Source organism: Balaenoptera borealis (genome assembly GCF_965194805.1).
Source record: "Balaenoptera borealis genome assembly, chromosome: 12".
In the NCBI taxonomy this organism is placed as follows: domain Eukaryota; kingdom Metazoa; phylum Chordata; class Mammalia; order Artiodactyla; family Balaenopteridae; genus Balaenoptera; species Balaenoptera borealis.
The window spans coordinates 59,022,052-59,042,124 of NC_138869.1; the positions used below are offsets into that span (position 1 = coordinate 59,022,052).

A 20,073-nucleotide genomic window follows, 5' to 3' on the forward strand; every position below is an offset into this window, starting at 1 on the left:
TTTCTGAATTCAAAATGTCAAATCTTGATGAAGTGAGACACTGAGGTTTATACAATTTTTTTTAAGTTCTATTTTAATTGCAAGTGGTCAGATCAATTATAGATGATTTTAATTAGCACCCACAAGCAAGGACCATCTCTCTAAAGCTACATTAGTATTTAAAAAGTTAGGAATTCATCACTTCTTTTGAAAATATCAAAGGAATCACTAGATATCAGGGCTCACTGTGACATCCTACTCACATGCCTCAAGATGGAACAGAAAATAGGATTAAGATATGAGTTTCTGAAAATAAGACTTCAACCATCTACAAGAAATAAGCAATGAGGACCAAGAAAGGCAAACAGCATGCACACAAATTTAATTATCCCTGTCATGATGGAGTAAATGAACCCAGCAGTCATTTTGCTGCAGTGGTTTCCAAAATACCAGCCTCTTGCATTATGTCATTTTATTCCACATCAAACTTAAATATCAAAAATTATGTATCTTTAGGTTGCTTCCATGTCCTGGCTATTGTAAACAGTGCTGCAATGAATGTTGGGGTGCATGTGTCTTTTCGAATTATGGTTTCTCTGGATACAACCTAAATGTCCATTGAAAGATGAATGGATAAAGAAGATGTGGTACGTATATACAATGGAATACTACTCAGCCATAACAAAGGATGAAATAATGCCATTTGCAGCAACATGGATGGACCTAGAGATGATCATACTAAGTGAAGTAAGCCAGAGAGAGAAAGACAAATATAATATGATATCATTTATATGCAGAATCTAAAAAAAATGATATAAATGCACTTATTTACAAAACAGAAACAGACTCACAGACATAGAAAACAAACTTATGGTTACCAAAGGGGAAGGAGGGAGAGATAAATTAGGAGTTAGATTAACATATACACACTATATGCTATATCTATATGTTTTTATCTATATATAAAATAGATAACCAACAAGGACCTACTGTATAACACAGGGAACTATACTCAATATTTTGTAATAACCTATAAGGAGAAAGAATCTGAAAAAGAATATAAATATGTATGAATATATATATATGTAAAAGAATATTTATAACTGAATCACTTTGCTGTATACCTGAACTAATATAACATTGTAAATCCACTATACTTCACTAAAAAATTATATGTCTTCTGTTAGCATTTGAAGCCTTTATTAAACTCTATTTGACTTCCAAAGTAAGCACACATAAGCAAATTCAAGTACTGATGATGATCGATATTGTATATTTAATTCTATTATGTTGAAGGCTAATCTCAGAAGCATAAAGTTGTATCTCTTAAGAGTTTTTTAACTGAGCATAATTATTCTGCCTCTCATGGTCCCACGAGATAAAAGTGAGAGAGAAACCCATAACAAAATTCTTGCTATTCACAATGTTTTCATTGGGTGTAGCTATGATATTAGATAGGTTAATATCACAGCCTTCTTATTCAAGGAAGGATGCTCAGGTCTTTGGGGGACTTGTAGTGACTTTATTTGTCTTTAGCATTAAATTCTATTAGTCAGCTGTATGTTCTATGGGTTAACCTAAAACAATTTCAAATCAATCAGGTCAAGAAGGATTTCACTGTCTTTTTCCAAAAAGGAAGAATCATAAAAAACTGAGACCTGTATTAAAACTTCAATCAACAATAATTTCCACCTATTTTGTTCATTCTTGAATTTTTTCTATAACCATGTAATTCACATCTAGTTTGAATGCCTTCTATATAGGTAGCCATCTGTTGGATTAAAATAAGATGAATAAGGGGAAAATCCTTTAACAATGCAATTCCTTTACTCAGTGATGGGTCTGAGCAGAGTGTCTTAAAATGTCCTTTATGCTAAAAGAAAAAAAAAGTATTTCTCTCAAAATGCAAGGGCAGCTGACATGCTGAGATGAAAACTGCTAACTCTTTTCTCAACAACACCATATGTCTCCAATTGGATCATAATGCAGCCAGTTCTCAAGGGAATGTCACACATGGAAACTAACCAAAATGAGGTACAACTTCACTGCCGGCTCGTGATTAACCAGGGGCCCTACTTTGGGATTTTCCAGATCATCCAAGTGTCAGTCTGAAAGGCCTTTCTCCTTTCCCAACATCCTCCCAAAACTGAGTGAGTCATAAAAGGAACCTGATCCCGCCACAAAAATATTTCTCTTTTTGTTCAGACTTCCTTTTCTATATAACCTCAATATATTTTAAGGAACCAAAATGCTCAACCCCTGAACTCTCTAGCCATTTTAAATAGTAGATACTTCATGTAGCAAACACTACAGATAGGCAGCTTAAAATCATCAAAAGGAAAAATATTGTAAGACTGAAGAATTTCACATTTTTTCTCCTGAGAATCACGGAAAATCGAAAAGCAACAAATAACCCAACGTGTATACTCAGATATTTCCTTACCTATTTGTTATAATGTTTCTTTAGGACTTCACTCAACCTTTAATATTTTTATGCATGAGTAAAATATATTTTTTCTTCCAGTTTTATTGACATATGAGTAAGATATATTTTTTTATTTACTCACTTAATATTCAATACTTTTCATATATACTACTTCCAAATTAATATCATGTTGAGGTATTTCTAGCTCACATCCTGACAGATGTGATATAGTCAATTCTTTTACATTGACCGTAATTTTTAATAGCATAAAGTTATATCATCTTATAACGCATGTCAAATCTTAAGAATTTTGCCTTCGGAAATGTGAAATGCCCTGAGGTAGCCTAAATTGGTGCTTCCTAGACTATCTCTGATGCATGGACAGCTTAAAATAAATTCAATGTGCATTTGATATTTTTGTAAAATATGAAGTTATGCACTAAGATTTCATGATAATGTCATATTGCTATAAAAGTTTCTAAATGCTTACCCTCCTTTTCTGTACTCTTCTTGTCATGGACTGGTAAGAATTGTTTGTCAACTGGCCTCAATCTATGGATGCCACTGTCATTTTATTTGTAATATATCACAGTTTAGATATGTTACAAATTAGAAATCAGGATACCAATATTAATGATAGGAGTCACAAACTTTCTTCACTTCGAGTGCATTTTAACCTATTCTTTGCTATGTTTTTCTTCTAATTCACTTTAGGGAATTAGCAGCAGAGATTCAAAAGACAGGCCAAAGAACAATCACCAAGAAGCTTTTGGTAGTTTTGAGAAAGATGCGTTGTTACATAGTATTAAAAAATACATATTTTTAAAGGCAAAAATTTCCCTCCCAGTGGCCAACCACGGGCTTTACTATATACTCATTCTGATAACAGCGATGAACCTAGATATTATTTAATGATTACTTTATGGTATTTCTTACCTGGGATGCCTGGTGGTGTTTTCAGATATTTTCCATTAAAATGTTGAATTACCACTTCACATTTTTCAGTAGACTCCATTCTGGGAAAAGAAGTAAACAGGGGATCATATGCTTTCATGAAGTTGTACATACCCAGGAAAAATAAATTAAAAAGAAAAGGAAATTAAGAAAACCAAAGAAAAGCTTGATTTCAGAATTTTACCAGAACCGTCAACTGTTGCCATGACCACCATGACCAGGTGGATAGAACATCACAAATTCATCACTACTAAGAGCATCACTTACTCTACTGAATGTTGCCACCGTGGACGGCGCTGTGCAGAGTCATCGCCCAGACGTAATCCTGACGCATTATCTTACTTAATCCACACAGCAATGCTTGGCACTTGAAAGTGATCAGTAAATGTGTGTTGAGTGTTTGAGTTAGCAAACCTGAGAGGCAGGTCTCGTTATTGCCCTTCACACTAGTGAGGGCAGCGAGGCTTAGCGAGATGAACCAGCTTGGCAGTTAAGTGGTAGAGGCGGGCTTTTAGCTGAGGCCTGGGTGACACCAACCTGCACAGGAGCTACTAAGCTGTACCTCAAGGGTCTCCACAAAACAAGGGGAGGGGATGCATCGCGTTTAAACAACCGGCGGCCTACAGGAGAGATTCACACGGCGGTGTTGTCATCAGCATCGTGACGGCTTTATTGAAAACCCACTGGGCGAGAGATAGAAGGGAGTTATCTGGGGTCCCAAATGTGGGAGGAGAACATACATACACAAACCTCAGGTCCTGAACTTTCTTAATTTTCAATTTCAGACAATCTTCTCTTTTTTCATACTAGGTATCAATCTTCCTAGACTGGGTTTCTTGTGCCAAATTTTGGCACCTCAGATACAAGCTAATGAATAACATTCGGGGCCATAGCATCATACTGCCAACATTAGCAGTGTTGCTGTCTCCTAGGTAGAATAGTATCAGCAATATTTTCTAAATAGTAACTATATCTGGACTTTATTATTTTGTAAAACAGGGTGTGGAAGATAAAGGGTCGGCTGTGATCAAAAGAAATTAATTCCCACAAAGGGTACACTAGAGGAAAAACGGACTTAAGAAATGGCACACATACATATAAAAGAATGTGTATGAAATGTGTGAAATTTTTTGTCTAAAAGGCAAAGTGTATAATTTTGGATTTTCTGTTCTGTTATTAATATGAACTTTCTTGGAATGGAGCCCTTTGACACAATTTGTAAAACTTTCCTACATCTGAATTTTATGTGTGTTTTCACATTCATATTATGTGCAGAGAAAAAAAGAAAAGGAAAAAAATATATATATATAAGCAAATGCCAAATAAGTTATATATATTTATTACACTGAGAGGAATTCAAATGTGAGAGGAACTGCAGAAGCCAGGAAAACTCTGAGAAGTGGGCACAGGAGGCCAGAAAGGCCTTTGCAGAAATAACCAGGGTAGGGGTCAGGCTGGGAGGGGGCAGGCTGTGTCCTTGTAGATGGGGTAGAGTGAGCAGAGCACTGTGGCCCAGTGGAAGGTTCACTCAGGGAAACTCTTGGAGATAAGCTGAGGGGTGCAGGCAAGAGCATCTGAGTTATCAGGTTAAGAAATTTTTTTTTTTTATTGAAGTATAGTTGATATACGATGTGGTAGCTTCAGGTGTACAGCAAAGTGATTCAGTTATACATACATATATATCTATTTTTTTTCAGATTCTTTTCCCTTATAGGTTATTACAAAATATTGAGTAGAGTTCCCTGTGCTATACATTAGGTCCTTGTTGGTTGCCTATTTTATATATAATAGTGTGTGTATGCCAGTCCCAAGCTCCTGATTTATCCCTATCCCCATGTTTCTCCTTTGGTAACCATACGTCTGCTTTCTAAGTTTGTGAGTCTTTCTGTTTTGGAAATAAGTTCATTTGTATCATTTTTTTTTTTTTTTGGATTCCACATATAAGTGAAATCATATATTTGTCTTTCTCTGTCTGATTTACTTCAGTTAGTATGATAATCTCTAGGTCCATCTGTGTTGCTGCAAATGGCATTATTTCATTCCTTTTTATGGCTGAGTAATATTCCATTGTGTATGTATATACCACATCTTCTTTATCCACTCATCTGTCAATCGACATTTAGGTTGCTTCGATGTCTTGGCTACTGTAAATACTGCTATGAACATTGGGATATATGTATCATTTCAAATTACGGTTTTCTCCAGATATATGCCCAGGAGTGGGATTGCAGAATCATATGGTAGCTCTATTTGAAGATGGTTTCAAAAGCACATTCCATCTGGGGAGCTGTAATTATTTTATGACTCAAATTAAAAAAAAACAAAACAAAATGTTTTCCAATGTACATTCCTAGGAAGCATGGGAAAGATGCACATTTTTTTTGCATTGATAAGATGGTGAAGCAGAGCAGGACCAATGTCAGGGGTACACATGCAGTACCAGAGCCCTGTGCTTAGAAAAACCTTGCACTTGATTTAAAGTTCTGCTGTCACCATCTTGACATTCTTAATACGTTTTAAACAAGGGGTCTTGTATTTTTAATTTTCACTAGATCCCACAAATTACATAGCTGGTCCTAATATGACAAGAAAGCACAGGAAACTAATCTGACATTAATAGGTTAATGTTCATTTATTAGATGCCCATTGGATCCACATAGTGTTATTTTGAAGAACATCTGAAGAGTGACTCACTTTTGTGTCCAAATGCAAAACTAAAACTCTTTAAGCTTAATAATACCCACTTTTAATAAATAAAAATAAAAACAAAAATAGCATTTTATTCACTGCTTAATCACAAATTCCCCCAAATCAGAGGATATTTGGATTAGAAAGATAAGATGAATCGTTCCCCATTCCAAATATTGAGGAGCAGCTAAGTATAATTTTGCTAACTCCTTCACATTTTCTTTCCAGAGGAATCTTTTACATCTTCCAACTTGTTATTTTTAAATTTTTTTAAAAAATAAATTTATTTATTTACTTCTGGCTGCATTGGGTCTTCGTTGTGGTGTGCGGGCTTCTCATCGTGGTGGCTTCTCTTGTTGTGGAGCATGGACTCTAGGCGCGTGGGCTTCAGTAGTTGTGGCACGCGGGCTCCAGTAGTTGTGGCACGTGGGCTCAGTAGTTGTGGCTCGTGGGTTCTAGAGCACAGGCTCAGTAGTTGTGGCGCATGGGCTTCGTTGCTCCGCGGCTTGTGGGAATCTTCCTGGACCAGGGCGTGAACCCGTGTCCCCTGCATTGGCAGGTGGATTCTTAACCACTGTGCCACCAGGGAAATCCCTTATTTTTTTTTTAACTAGGAAACTTCCATTTCTAGGAACAAAAGAATTCAAATTCTGCTCTTTCTCTTTTCCCACAGGACCCACTATCCATTGTCTCTTAGGGAAGATAACCTTCCCTCCTAGCAGAGACATGAATGGGAGAGGAAATGTACACCCTTAATTACTACAGATGTTGTTTTATGGAATTTTGATTCCAGGAGAGCTATGGAATGAAAAGCTTATGCCCCAGGGCTCCCTCCCTGTTCAGCTGCTCTCTGGGTACTCATCTAGATAAAAGGCAGTTAAGAATCTAAAGCTTGCTTGCCAGAGTCCTACAAATCAAATCCTTCCCCTTTGTCTTTAAAACAACACGGAATTCTAAACGCACACTGAAACTGGATGGGGGATAGTGTGCGTGTGCTTGGTGGCTTCATCTCGTCCACCCACCTAAAACATTTTTGTCCAGGTTTGAAAGCCTCATATCTTCCCTTTTGGATTCTAGTACAATCATCTTTTGTTAAGACTGCTTTACAGCCCCACCAAGCCCAGTGGGGGCCATTTCTGTGAACACCAGACAGCAGCGTAGAGTGTTCACTCTGGCTTCATTCAGATTTAACTAAGTATATGTCTGCAGGAGCCTTTAGAGACTCTCATCTCTGAAAGAATAAATGCAATAAAAGTCTGTTTTCTGTAGCTGCCAGTGGTTAGTGTCAAACCATGTTATGTGGCACCACCCAGCAGTGACAATTTCATTTTAATACACAGGGCACATTTTAACAAGGCCAAGCCATCCCAGCAAAGAGGGCAATCAAGGAGCTGCCAAGGGGAAAGGCTCAGAGTGAGACCCATGGAACTCTGGGGGAGAGACTGCATTTGAATGGCCACCTTAGCAAGAATGTGACCATTTTCTTCTCCAGTTTCACAATTAGCCTATTTGAAATGCCAGCCCAAGCTATCTGCAATCTGGCATGCGCTCCACTTGAAACTGACACTGATATTATCAAGTGGGTCTGAAAAGGCAGCGCGCCAGACAAAGCTGCCTTTCCATGGCCCCTTCAGATGGGCCACTGAATCCCTACAACTGCACCCATTCTTTCTAGGCGGTACCTGAACCCTCTCACATCCCTCAGAAGAGCTCGTGTGCCTGGCCAACCATTCACCCGACAATGCGATGCATTAATTAGGTTCCTACAAGGCTCCAATCATTGTATAAAGCCTCAGGGTTTTCTGTTAGGTCTGATGTTTAAATACAAATGTGCATTAAAGATCCTGTTTGACATTCTTTCTTGTCTCCATGCCTAGGAACCTGGTTTCAGTCATTTGAAACGCACCACTGAATTGTGATTTAGAGAAAATTTCTTTTTTACAACAGCTACTAATAGGTGCTAGTTTCATAGCCAATACAATCCCCACGGGCAAATTACACCAGATGAGAGCCTGATCCAATACCAGGAGAATGTTCTGGGTCAGACTTAACACACAGAGGTGGCAAAGTATTGTGTACAACGATTTGCAGCCTACCTATCTCACCTCCATGGAGAACCTCTCAGTTTATGATCTTAAAGCAATAGCATGATTACGCACAGAGTTAAAACAAATCCACCCTGTCATTTATGATGCTTAATGAAAGGTTTCCACTATTGTGAAATTTTTGTGGTTTTGCAATCACAGGCTCCGTACAAATTATTGGCGACTTAGAACATACAGCTTTGCAAGCCATTCATCCTTGCTTCCGGTAAGATTTGAGGAAAATGTCAACATGAAAAGATTTTGTAAAAAACAAATTATGTCATTGACTTCATAATCCATGGTAACAGAAGGAATAATAGTGAGTTTCAGGAAGAAAGAGGAGTGAAGGAGTTGAATTTTCTCAGTTTTTGCAATTTGTTTTCTTCCTTCGAGGTGCTTGACATCTTTAGGAGACAAGTGTCATAAATGCCAAACAGGGAAGCAGACTGGCCTTCCCACCACCTCCCTTTGCAGAAACTCTGACATTTTGGTGGCCCCTTGCTTAGCATTGAAGCACATTCCTCTTATGAAATGGAGCTATGGACAATATTTGGCTCATGAAAACCCACTCCAAAACTTTAGAATCACATATATTCAGGACTGGAAATACCAACTTCTACATGGTACAGAGGAAGAAAATAACACCAGAAAGCAGTGGCTTCTCTAAAGTTGAGTTGCTGGAGGAGCCTGCAATGGAACCTTTGTCTGTTGACACTCAGTTCGTTGGCTTGTTTGGAAGGGATGGGGCTCCACTGCTGGCCTCCTGTCATCACTCCTGATTTCCTGCCCTGATCTGCTTTCATCTGTGTTGAAGCTGGATGGGGCCGGCCATCTGCATTTCATTCAGCCATGATTAACTAGAGTAGGTGTTCTCAGAAATGGAGATTACACCCTGATATGATATAACAAGAAGGGCACTTCACCTGTGTGGTATTCTTTCCAAAACTTAGACATAACATGGATTCCATCATGAAATAAACATCGAAAAACACAGACCTGGAGACATTTTCCAGGATACCTGGCTGGGACTACTCATGGAAAACAAGGAAAGTCTGAGATACTGTCAGAAACCAGAGCAGACTGATGAGAAAAACAACCAAATGCAAAATGGTACCAGGGATTGGATTCTGGAACAAAAAGAGGATATCAATGGAAAAATTGGTGAAATTCCAATAAAGTCTGGAGTTTGGTTAATAATAATGTACCGATGTCAGTTTCTTAATTCTGACAAATATGCCGTGGTAATGCAAAGGGTTAACAATAGGGAAAATTGGATGTAGGGTGTACAAAACCTGTGTATTACCTTTGTAACTTTTCTGTAAAACTAAACTTATTCCAAAATTAAAAAGCTTATTTTAAAAATGATTGTACATTAAAATTATCAGGGAACTATTTTTTAAAAATAACAGTGTCTGGGCCCCAGCTCAGGAGATTATGACTTAATTGCTTTGGCATGAAGTCTAGGCACATATTTTTGAAAGCTGCCCAGGTGATGCCAGTGTGCAGTCAGGGTTGAAAACCACTGTTCTGGAGCTCTCTGTCAGGTGCCCCAAACTGGAAACCATGGGCCAAATCCAGCCTTCACGAATGTTTTGCTTGGGCTGCAAAGAGTTTTTGAAAAATTTGAAATGGTTGTCAACATTTAGAGCTTGGGAGACTTCACATGAAAATTTGAATTTCTGATTCTTCTTGAAAGATGAGATGAAAGACGAGATAAGGTGTTTTCTGCATGGCAACTATGGTATAACAAAAATAAATTTGGTCTCTGTCCTTGGTTCCTAGCACGGAACTCCTAAAACTCTGGGGATTTCCTGAGTGAAAGGAATGTCTTCTGTTATTTATAATGGATCACTTTTGACTATACCTGAGTTTATGTTAATGAGGTGATTCAAGGTGAGGCCCCTAGATAGCTTCAGAATAGGGCTGGTCACCAGAAAGACCAAAGAATTAGAGGGCTGGAGCTGTCAGGCCCACTCTTCAGTGTCTGGGGATGGGGGAGGGGCTGGAGATTTGAGTGCAACCCTCAAGAGCCAATGATTTAATCAATGGCCCCTATGTGATGAGACCTCCATTCAAACCACTGAACAACAGGGTTTGGAGAGCTGATGGGTAGGTGGGCACACTGATGTGCTGGGAGGGCAGGACACCTAGAGAGGCAGAGAAGCTCTGAGCCATTTCTGCCACCCCCTTCCTTGCCCTATGCATCTCTTTCATTTGGCTGTTCCTGAGCTGTATCCTTTATGACATACAGGTAAATATTTAAGTGTTTTCCTGAGTTCTGTGGACAGTTCTAGGGAATTTTCAAGCCTGAGGGGTGTCAAGGGAACCCCTGAATTTGTAGTGGGCGGGGCAGAATTGTGGGTAGCCTGGTACCCCATCTGTGGTGGTGTCTGAAGTGGGGACAGTCTTGTGTGACTTAGCCCTTGAACCTGTGCAGCCTGATGACAACTCTGAGTAGCTAGTGTTAAAACTGAAATGAATTGTTGGATACCCAGTTGGAGTCAGAGAATTGGATAATGAGTATGGAAAAATGACACATATTCAATGTCACAAAAATCCACATATTTGGTGTCAGAAATGATGTCAGAAAAAAGACATCACAGCAAAGTTACTCTAGATTTGAGCAGTTGTTTTCTGTAAACAGAGCCAGTTTGCCATCATTCCAAGCTACCTGTATCCATTGCAAATCTGAAGGAGAAGTAGCAGGTGGTATTTATTGCTGACTTTGCACTGTTTTCTATTTCTAGTTTTTAATAGTGGAGTCAAGAGGAAAGAAAATTAGTTAACTCATCCATGTGTACTGATGTTTTATGCTTAGCCCTCCTCCATATGCCTTCTCTGCTCTGCTCTATGCCCCAAAGAAGTGACCCTTCCATGGACTGTATCACCTTTGCTCTGTTACTTGATGGTTTATATTGGTGTCACCACTGGAGGCTTGGTGGAAACAGAGAGAGATCTGGCTGGTCCTCCTCATCCTCTGTGTTTTGGCACCACGTCTGTTTGGCAAGGGTTACATCCCTCCCTGTCTACAGCGCCTCTAGGTGGCCCCTCCTCCAAGGCTCTGGGTCTCACTGGGCGCTGGGCACATGGCTTCACCTGCCGTCTGCTCTCAGGGGCAAAGGCTTCCTTCTGCTGCTCATCTCTGGGTATCTCAGCATCCCTTCATCAGTTCCCTTAACTCTGCCCACACTTCTGTAAATACTCCTCCATGCTAGCCTCTTCAGTTGGATAATTTGTGGTGAAACTATGTTTCTAGCCAGCACTTTGACGGCTACATCATAAAACTATCAATACCCAAGGAACAAAATGATCTCTGAGGCTGTGTATTTCAAGAAAAATGTAAGAAAAAATAAGTTTACTTACACTTAGTCTGGGAACTGCTTCTTTCAGACTACCTACCTACCCCCAGCTGATATCCTTGTCTGGATGCGTCATAATCTAAATCTATCTTTTAACCACAGATTAATTGTGTTCAAAGGGAATTTGGTAAAGAAATGGAAAAACATTCAATTCAAAAATTAAAACTGAGATAAAGAAGGAATCAATAAGTATAATATGTTCAGGTCTAGAAAAATCTCACCATTCAATGCAACTGGAACTCATTTGATCACTTTTAATCAATCTCTTTGAGCTGCAGCCATATTTCATTCATTACTAGATATTACTATCTATTACATCTCTCTTCTTTTTTCTATAATATATCAACCTTGCCTTTTTTCTGTTTCCCAAGTATGAGGAACTGGCCCCAGCTTAGCTCTCCTTCTCTCTTTTTCTCTGCTGGGACAGCTCTCTTCCCTCTCCAGGCCCACCAGGGAGTCTCATGCTGGTTTCTTCTTATCATGTGCATCTTGGTTTAAATGCTCTCTCCTCAGAGGGCTTTCCTGTCCTTTACCTCAAACCTCTCATTTTGTCACATTCTCTATAGCACCCCTATGCTTTATTTTGTTTTTATAGTACTTTAGTTATTTGATATTAATTGTTGATACTCCTTATTTACTATTTTATGTTTGATGACATACTTACTGTGTCCCCAATCCAGTAGAACACCAGTCAATGAAAGCAGATACTTTGTGTGTGTGTGTGTGTGTGTGTGTGCACATCTCTAATTATCACATGTAGAATAATCACTGGCATATTAGTAGTGCCCACATATTTACTGGGTGAACTGAATGAATGCATGGATGAATACATTTTACAGGACTTCCCTGGGGTGCAGTGGTTAAGAATCCGCCTATCAATGCAGAGGACACGGGTTTGAGCCCTGGTCCGGGAAGATCCCACATGCCATGGAGCAACTAAGTCCATGAGCCACAACTACTAAGCCTGCGCCCTAGAGCCCACGAGCCACAACTACTGAAGCCCGGGCGCCTAGAGGCCGTGCTCCGCAACAAGAGAAGCCATCACAACGAGAAGCCCGCACACCACAAGAAGAGTAGCCCCCACTTGCCGTAACTAGAGAAAGCCTGCACGCAGCAACAAAGACCCAATGCAGCCAAAAATAAATAAATAAATAAACAAATAAATAAATAAATAAAATCAAGATGTCAATACTCTGTAATGACTTATATGGGAAAAGAATCTAAAAAAGAATAGATGTATGTATATGTATAACTGATTCACTTTGCTGTACACCTGAAACTAACACAACATTGTAAATCAACTATACTCCAATAAAAATTTTTAAAAAAATACATTTTACATATCAGGAAGGGAGGCTAAAAGAGTTTAAGTAACTAGTCCAAGAACACAGATAGGAAGAACAGAACTAAGATGAAAGCTAAGTTATTTCTGACCATAAAGCCATATTTATAACCACACGGATATAGATGGATGTTAGGTTGGTCCAATTCATAGAAAGCAGAGCATGTATGAAAGATATTAAATAAAAGAGGCTCACATGTGTCCTCCAAATGATATTTCGAAGTTTTTCTCTTTATTGGCTGGAAGCCAACAACCTACCTGAAATCCCCACAGCCTTCAGGACCCAAGAGTCCCTGTCATGGTTTGTACTTAGGGCAAGCACAGGGTAAAGAGATCTTACAGACCCTGAGCACAGGGAATGGCCTCTATTTCCAACTGCAAGGTAACAAAGTTCTCCAATTTCAGTTTCACAAGGATAAATAATATTCAGAACTCTCCTCCCATCCCACAGAGGGCTGACTTTGGAATAACGCCATTCCAATTTCAAAATAATAGAACAATAAACTGTATGTTTTTTCTCCTTTTCTAAGTTTTTATAAAAGCATGTATACAGAAAGATTGAAGGCCAGGAGATTTCAGAATAATAGATTATTCAATGTAATTTAATTCATTTGTTTGTTTGGTTGATAGGTTGGTTGGTTGGTTTGGGTTTTGAAAACCAGGGCTCCTAATACACGGAAAAGAAAGTAGAGTGTTCTGCCTTCTCTAGCCATGACCGTGACTTTCTGATGTTAAAAGACAGAAAGACAAAGAGGCAACATAAAGAAACGATGAAGATAAACACATAAAACAAGAATAAAGATAAAGAAGCTGCAGGGTGGACCAGGGGTTTTCTCTTTAGTGGATCACATCTGCTGGCAATTGAGAGAGGAATTAAAATTACTAAAAGGAATAACAGTCCACCTTCTTTTCAATCTCAGCAAACACAGTTGTAACCTGTTTCTGTGCAAACACAGCTGTAGTTTGGCGGTTACTAATCACTAAGTTTACATTTTAGAGATTTTCTTTGCTCACATTTGATTTCCTAGTTCCATGCACTTGAGACAGTAATGGCAAATGAATTGCTAAAACATCAAGGGAGAAAATATTAACACAACATTTCTTAAAGATGGATTTAAGGTAGATATGAATCGAAACACATTCCAAACAATAAAATCACATTTAGATAGGCTTGATGGTCATTTTAAAGCATCATATAGTTGCCTACAAAGAAAGTATTGGCATTTGCCTTATAATTTTAAAAATTTCTGTATTTTCTTTATGTTTATTCTGAATCCGAGTTCTCTATTTCGGGAGGTGGGAGAAGATAGGCAGCAAGAAATGTCAGGCAGTAGAAAGTAAAGAATAAAATTGTAATGATATTTAAAGTAATTAAAAGAAAATACAAAAATAATATTTTAATCTATTTATACTAATTTTTAATAATCAGGCTATTTGTCTTCCTATAACTGTGATTAATTTTTTTACTTAGTGCAAAGAGAGAAGAACTGAAATGATTTATTTGGAAAACTTGCCCATTTGGTAGGGAGTGGCAGAACACTGCCCAGATGTTAAAAGTCATTCAAACAAAACTCCATGAGAATCAAATTAAGAGTACTAAAGAGAGGTGAAAAAAACTACAGAATACAAAGGTCTCTGTGCTCAGCGGTCTCTCACGCCCTTTAGCTCACCAGGGGACAGTAAATGCATTGCTTAAAGAGGTTCTATGTTCCCAGATGTTGAAGCTGGAGTAATTGTGAACGCTTACCCTCATCCCTTCTCCACTTTGGGTCATTCTTTACCGGCCTCTCGTAACACTCGTTCAATATGAGTTTTGTTAGACAAACGGTCTTATGTTTCTGGGAATGGGAAATGGGTAACGTGAACATGCAGTCCTGTCCCTCCAGACTCAGGCTGATTTATGTTCTGATCCTCACGCTGGAAGGCAAGGTAGTCTGTTGGCACCCGCGAGCTCTGCAGTAGTGGGTCTGACTGTCTGACTGTCAGCATTCCCACCATAAACTTTTGTTTTTCGGGGTTTATGACTTGGCTATAAAATGCTGCCTGCAGGGGGGTGGATGTTACAAAATTGTTTTATGTTCCAAGAGAGGAAAAAAATAATAATAAAATGAAAAGTCTGTAATTTCAGACACTATCTAGTGCTTCTGGAACGTTAAAAAGCCTGTAATTGTGCTGTCTCTGCACCCTACTGGCATTCAAATCAATGCTTTGAAGTTCAGTGGTTTAAATATAAAACGAAGATACCACCTTTACTGTGAAGAGGTGATTATCAAAGAAGATGAATATAGCTTACAAGTAAAATAATAATGGGGGTTTTCTTTTGAGTCATAGGAATTTCAGGATCTCTTGCACATGAACCAAGAACCACACCTGGGATTTTGTCCCAATATGGCAGTGCAGAAAGACCCTGAGCTCACCTCCTCTCACGAGCACACCAAAATTACAACTATTTACAGAACAACTATCAATGAGAAAGACTAACTTACCAGAAAAGATCTTCCACAACTAAAGATATATCGTTATTTGTTTGGCTGTAATCCTTGTGAGAACATGGGCTTATGTTCACCTATACCCGAACCTATAAGTGGGTTCTCCTGCTTATCTTCTGTGAGATATTGTACAGGATTTTAAACTTCTCTTGCCTTCATTTTTTCTATAATTGTAAAATGTGAATATAATAATATAACAAAAACAATAATAATTAACTCAAAAAGCCAAGAAGAAAAAAAAAGGAGGAACCACAATGAGACAGGTAGGAGGGGTAGAGTCATGGTATAGTCAAGACCCGTGCCCCCCAGCCCCCGCCAACCCCAGTGGGTGAATCACAAAGGGGAGGATAATTACAACTGCAGAGGTTCTCCCCAAGGAGCAAGGGGTCTGAAACCCACATCAGACTCCCCAGGCTGGAGGTCCTGCACTGGGAAGACAAGCCCCCAGAACGTTCGGCTATGAAGGCCAGTGGGGCTCACTTTCAGGAGACCCAGAGGGCTGTCGGAAATAGAGACTCTACTCTTAAAGGAGGCACACAAAATTTCACACGCTCCGTGAACGAGGGCAGAAGCAGTAATTTGAAAGGAGCCTGAGTCAGACCCACCTGCTAATCTTGGAGAGTCTCCTGGAGAGACAGGAGGCAACTGGGACTCCCCCTGGGGACAGAGATGCTGGCAGCAGTCATTTCTGGGAGCTCGTTCTGCCATAATAACACTGGTACTGGAAAGTGCCATCGTGGAATCCTCCCTCTAGTTTATTAGCCTCAGGACCCAGCTCCATCCCCACCCACCAGTCTGCTGGCACCAGTACTGGGACAGGCAAGAATGTGGAGAAAAGGGAACTCTTGTACACTATTGTGAGCATGTGAATTAGTGCAGCCACTGTGGAAAAGAGAATGGAGAGTCCTCAAAAAACTAAAAAGAGAAATACCATGTGATCTAGCAATTCCACTAGTGTATATATCAGAAGAAAATGAAAACATTAATTCAAAAAGATACATGCACCCCAATGTTCATAGCAGCATTGTTTACAATAGCCAAGACATGGAAACAACCTATGTGTCTAGCAACAGATGAATGAATAAAGAAGTTGTGTATATATGTTGATTTTTTTTATATTACATTCATTTATTTATTTTTTTATTGAAGTATAGTTGATTTACAATGTTGTACCAATCTCTGCTGTACAGCAAAGTGACTCAGTTTTACATATATATATTGATACATTCTTTTTTTAATATTCTTTTCCATTATGGTTTATCCCGGGAGATTGGATTATAAACTGTGTGTATGTATAATGGGTGGATCCTAATCGAATCTGACTGACGCCCTTTTAAGAAGAGATTAGGAGCAAACACAAAGGGCAGACCATGTGAAGATATGGGAAAAGAAGGCCACCTACAAGACACAGAGAGGAAACCAAACCTACTGCCACCTTGATCTTGGACTTCTAGCCTCTAGAATTGGGAGAAAATAAATGTCTGTCGTTTAAAGCCACCCAGTCTGTTGAATTCTGTTATGGCAGCCTGAGCAAACAAATATATCAATACTTTGTACCAAAAATCTTTTGTTTAAAAAACAAAACAACAAAACACAGATCTTCTTAGAAAATGTGTTCTCTTGATGAATTTGAAACATGTTCCTTTCTCAGCAGGAGCATAAATGAAGGAGAAACTAATTTGTTAGAGAGAGGTTTTGCGGGGCAGGAGGTGGGTGCTGAGACAAAGGCGTGTACACGCAGTGTGAAGTGGAGCACGGCAGGCATTTAGTGCCTCCTGCACTGGCTAGGCCTCCAATAGCAGGCTGTACAGTCTCCAAGAATGACTAAGTTGGCAAATTTCAGAGACCCAGGTGGTGCAATTAGCTCTGCCTTGACCATGACAATCAACAGTTAACAATGTTCTGAAAACTTGAATGCCTCATGCATACATTCAAGTCTGGGAGATGTTTTTCATTCTGCTGACTTCTCTTCAAATCTTCAGACCTGTATCCTGCATACGTCTCCCGGTCTAGTATGTGTAGAACATTGTGGGGAATAAAAAGAAATTTAAGACATGGTCCATGACCTCAAGGAAGTCAAGTTAGAAATCAGTTAATCACTGCATTTTCATATCTTTCCAAGTGGGTTCCCAGAGGTTGGTTTGGGATGGTTTTTCCAATGATGGCAGGGTTCCCCATAGGGGGAAACACCTGCCTGCAAGGGGCTGCCTTCCAGATGACATTAACATCCATCCATTCATTCATGTTGAGTCGGCTCAAGACCTCAAGACGCATAAACACACCCAGCCGTGGGGACACAGCTTTTCCTTTTCTTCTTTGTTATTGAGCAGTTTCGTTTTCCCTGTAGTTTCCTTAACTTTGTTTCTTCATGAAAGCACAGCAGGTACCACCATTTTAACTCCATTCCTGGCTGAGATCCTCTTTCATAAACATTCTCTTAAAGTTAAAAAGAAAACTACTCATCTTTTCCCAACAATGAGAAAAGTGCAATTTGTTCTTTTCTGTTTTGTTTAAAACATCAAAAACACACAGCCAGGGCCTCTTAAATGCAAATGCCCTCTTCACCTCCCCTTAGATTTCTGAGTTCCTTGCGACTACCCAACAGTTCCTGTTTCTCGAAATCTTTCCTCTCTTCTCTCTTGCCCTGACTGAGAAATACTACCATCTTGCTCTTTAGAAATCAATATTAAAACATGTGGATGCTTCGTTCACCCCATGGGATCTTTAGCTCTGGGGTGCTGGGCATTTACTATCCCTAGTAGAAACTGACAGCATCTGATTTTGTTGATCTACAGGCATAGAGAGGACTGGGAAGGGGTTATGCATACCATTACAACTTGAGACAGATATAAACATTCTATGTACAGATTTTAGCAAGAACAACATATTTCTAGTTACACTGGAATTCTCTGACTCAAAGCAAAGATACAGTCAGTTTGATAAGCTACTTTTCTTTGAATATTCTATATTCCAGCACTATTGTAGTGCTAGAAAGGGATGGAATTAAAGGGAATACAAGGAAAGAGCAGGTATTTTACCTGGCAAAGCCAACGCCTCTGCTGACTCCATTAGCATCTCTTAGTATCCTTGTGGAAATGACATGTCCAAATGGTTTCAACATAGTCTCAAGCTCCTGTTCATCCATAGAAATGGGGAGATTTGAGATATATAGGTTTGTTGGGTCTTGCTCTTGTTGCTAAGGGAAAAAAGAAACACATGCACTAAGTTCTGAATATTGAGAAACATTGCACAAATTTATACATTTTGCTTACACTGCCATCTAGATTCCAATCTCTAGCATGCTCTTGGAAGTTCTTTCAGTAAGGGTGGTATTTCTTTTCACTGAATTCCTTCTTTCCAGAATGCTTCTCGTAGAAGCAATGTCATCAGTGAAAACCAAACTTTCTGTCTAGCCTTCCTTAGAAAAGTCTAATAAACTTTTATTGCAGTTGAACTAAGGTAAGTATGTATATTCTATGACCGTAACTAGTGGTTCTATTACCACTCTAACTACTGTCACCACTAGTTACTAATGTTGCATTTAGTGAGTGTTCATAACATGCTAGGCATTGCTTTAAACACTTGATATACATTATTTCATTCAATAGTCCCAGTACATATAATTGTTACTACTTTACAGTGGACAAAATTGATCCCTAACTTGGTCTAAGTTATACAGCTCTTAAGCGTCAAAGCCAGGGCTGAAACCTGGGGGTATCACCAAAGTCCATGGGCTTCCCTGTCTTGCTATAGTGCCTTCCACTGCACCAATGGGGAGAAAAGAAGTGTGGTCCTAGGACAGCATTTATCATCAGCCTCAGCATCAATGGGGAACTTTCTAGAAATGCAAATTCTTAGGCCCCATCTTGGAATCAGAAACTTGAGGGTGGGCCAAGTGATCTGTGTTTTGACAAGCCCTCCAGGTGAGTCTGATGGCCGCTCAAGTTTGGCAATCACTGCCATAGACCACAGTTATATATTTATATATGAATGAGATTATGAAGCAGAAGTGCTTAAATAAGCTTTGCTTAATAGAATGGGAAATCAAACAACAACTGCTAGCATTATTTCTCAGTGCATGAATATCTTCTATTTCACACAATGAATTAATAGGTTGGAACTTAGTTGTATGCATGTCTCAAAATAAAGCACAGACAAAAGCCTGACATGATTAATCATTAATATCAAAATAGATCCCATATTTAAATGAACTATTATATTTTAACCAACACAACAACTTTAACTTCAAGAAGAAACATGATTAAATTGGAAAAAGCAATTCTGAAGTCTATAGGAAATGACATTATGTAATAGTAAAATATCTTTTGTGAAGAGATGATATATTCTGTAGCAAATTTGAGGTTTTAAGCAAAACAAAAAATACAATAAACAAAATTCCAAATATTATTACAGATCAAGAAATAGTTTTGGCATGAAACTAAGCTCCATTACTTTTAACAGCTCTAAATATTCAGACAGGCCATAATATTTTTATTAAGCTTTGAGATGAATAAGATCTATTATTAGGTTCTTTTTGAAACATAGTTTAGTTTTCAAACTTTTTGATCACCACGAAAAACAGTGCAAATAAACAGGTAATCAATCAGGAAAAGACAACACAGTTTTAGTATTTGGGAATAGTGTATATGTAGAAACGGTACAACTGTAGTCTCTCTCTCTCTCTCTCTCTCACACACACACACACACACACACACAGACATACACACACACACACACACACACACACACACAC

At 38.9% G+C, this 20,073-nt stretch overlaps 1 protein-coding gene across 11 annotated transcripts in view; it reads right to left on the bottom strand.

The window, feature by feature from the left end:
- RBMS3 (RNA binding motif single stranded interacting protein 3) overlaps positions 1-20,073 on the bottom strand; it is a gene marked incomplete at its 3' end in the record, with an annotated part of 720,886 nt that overhangs the window by 216,313 nt on the left and 484,500 nt on the right. For all 11 annotated transcript variants that reach the window (XM_082348670.1, XM_082348666.1, XM_082348665.1 and 8 more), the window contains exons 5-6: positions 18,359-18,516; positions 3,341-3,420 (exon numbers count right to left, since the gene is read on the bottom strand). In XM_082348670.1, the coding sequence (XP_082204796.1) occupies positions 3,341-3,420; positions 18,359-18,516 (238 nt within the window). The remainder of the gene's footprint in view (positions 1-3,340; positions 3,421-18,358; positions 18,517-20,073) is intronic.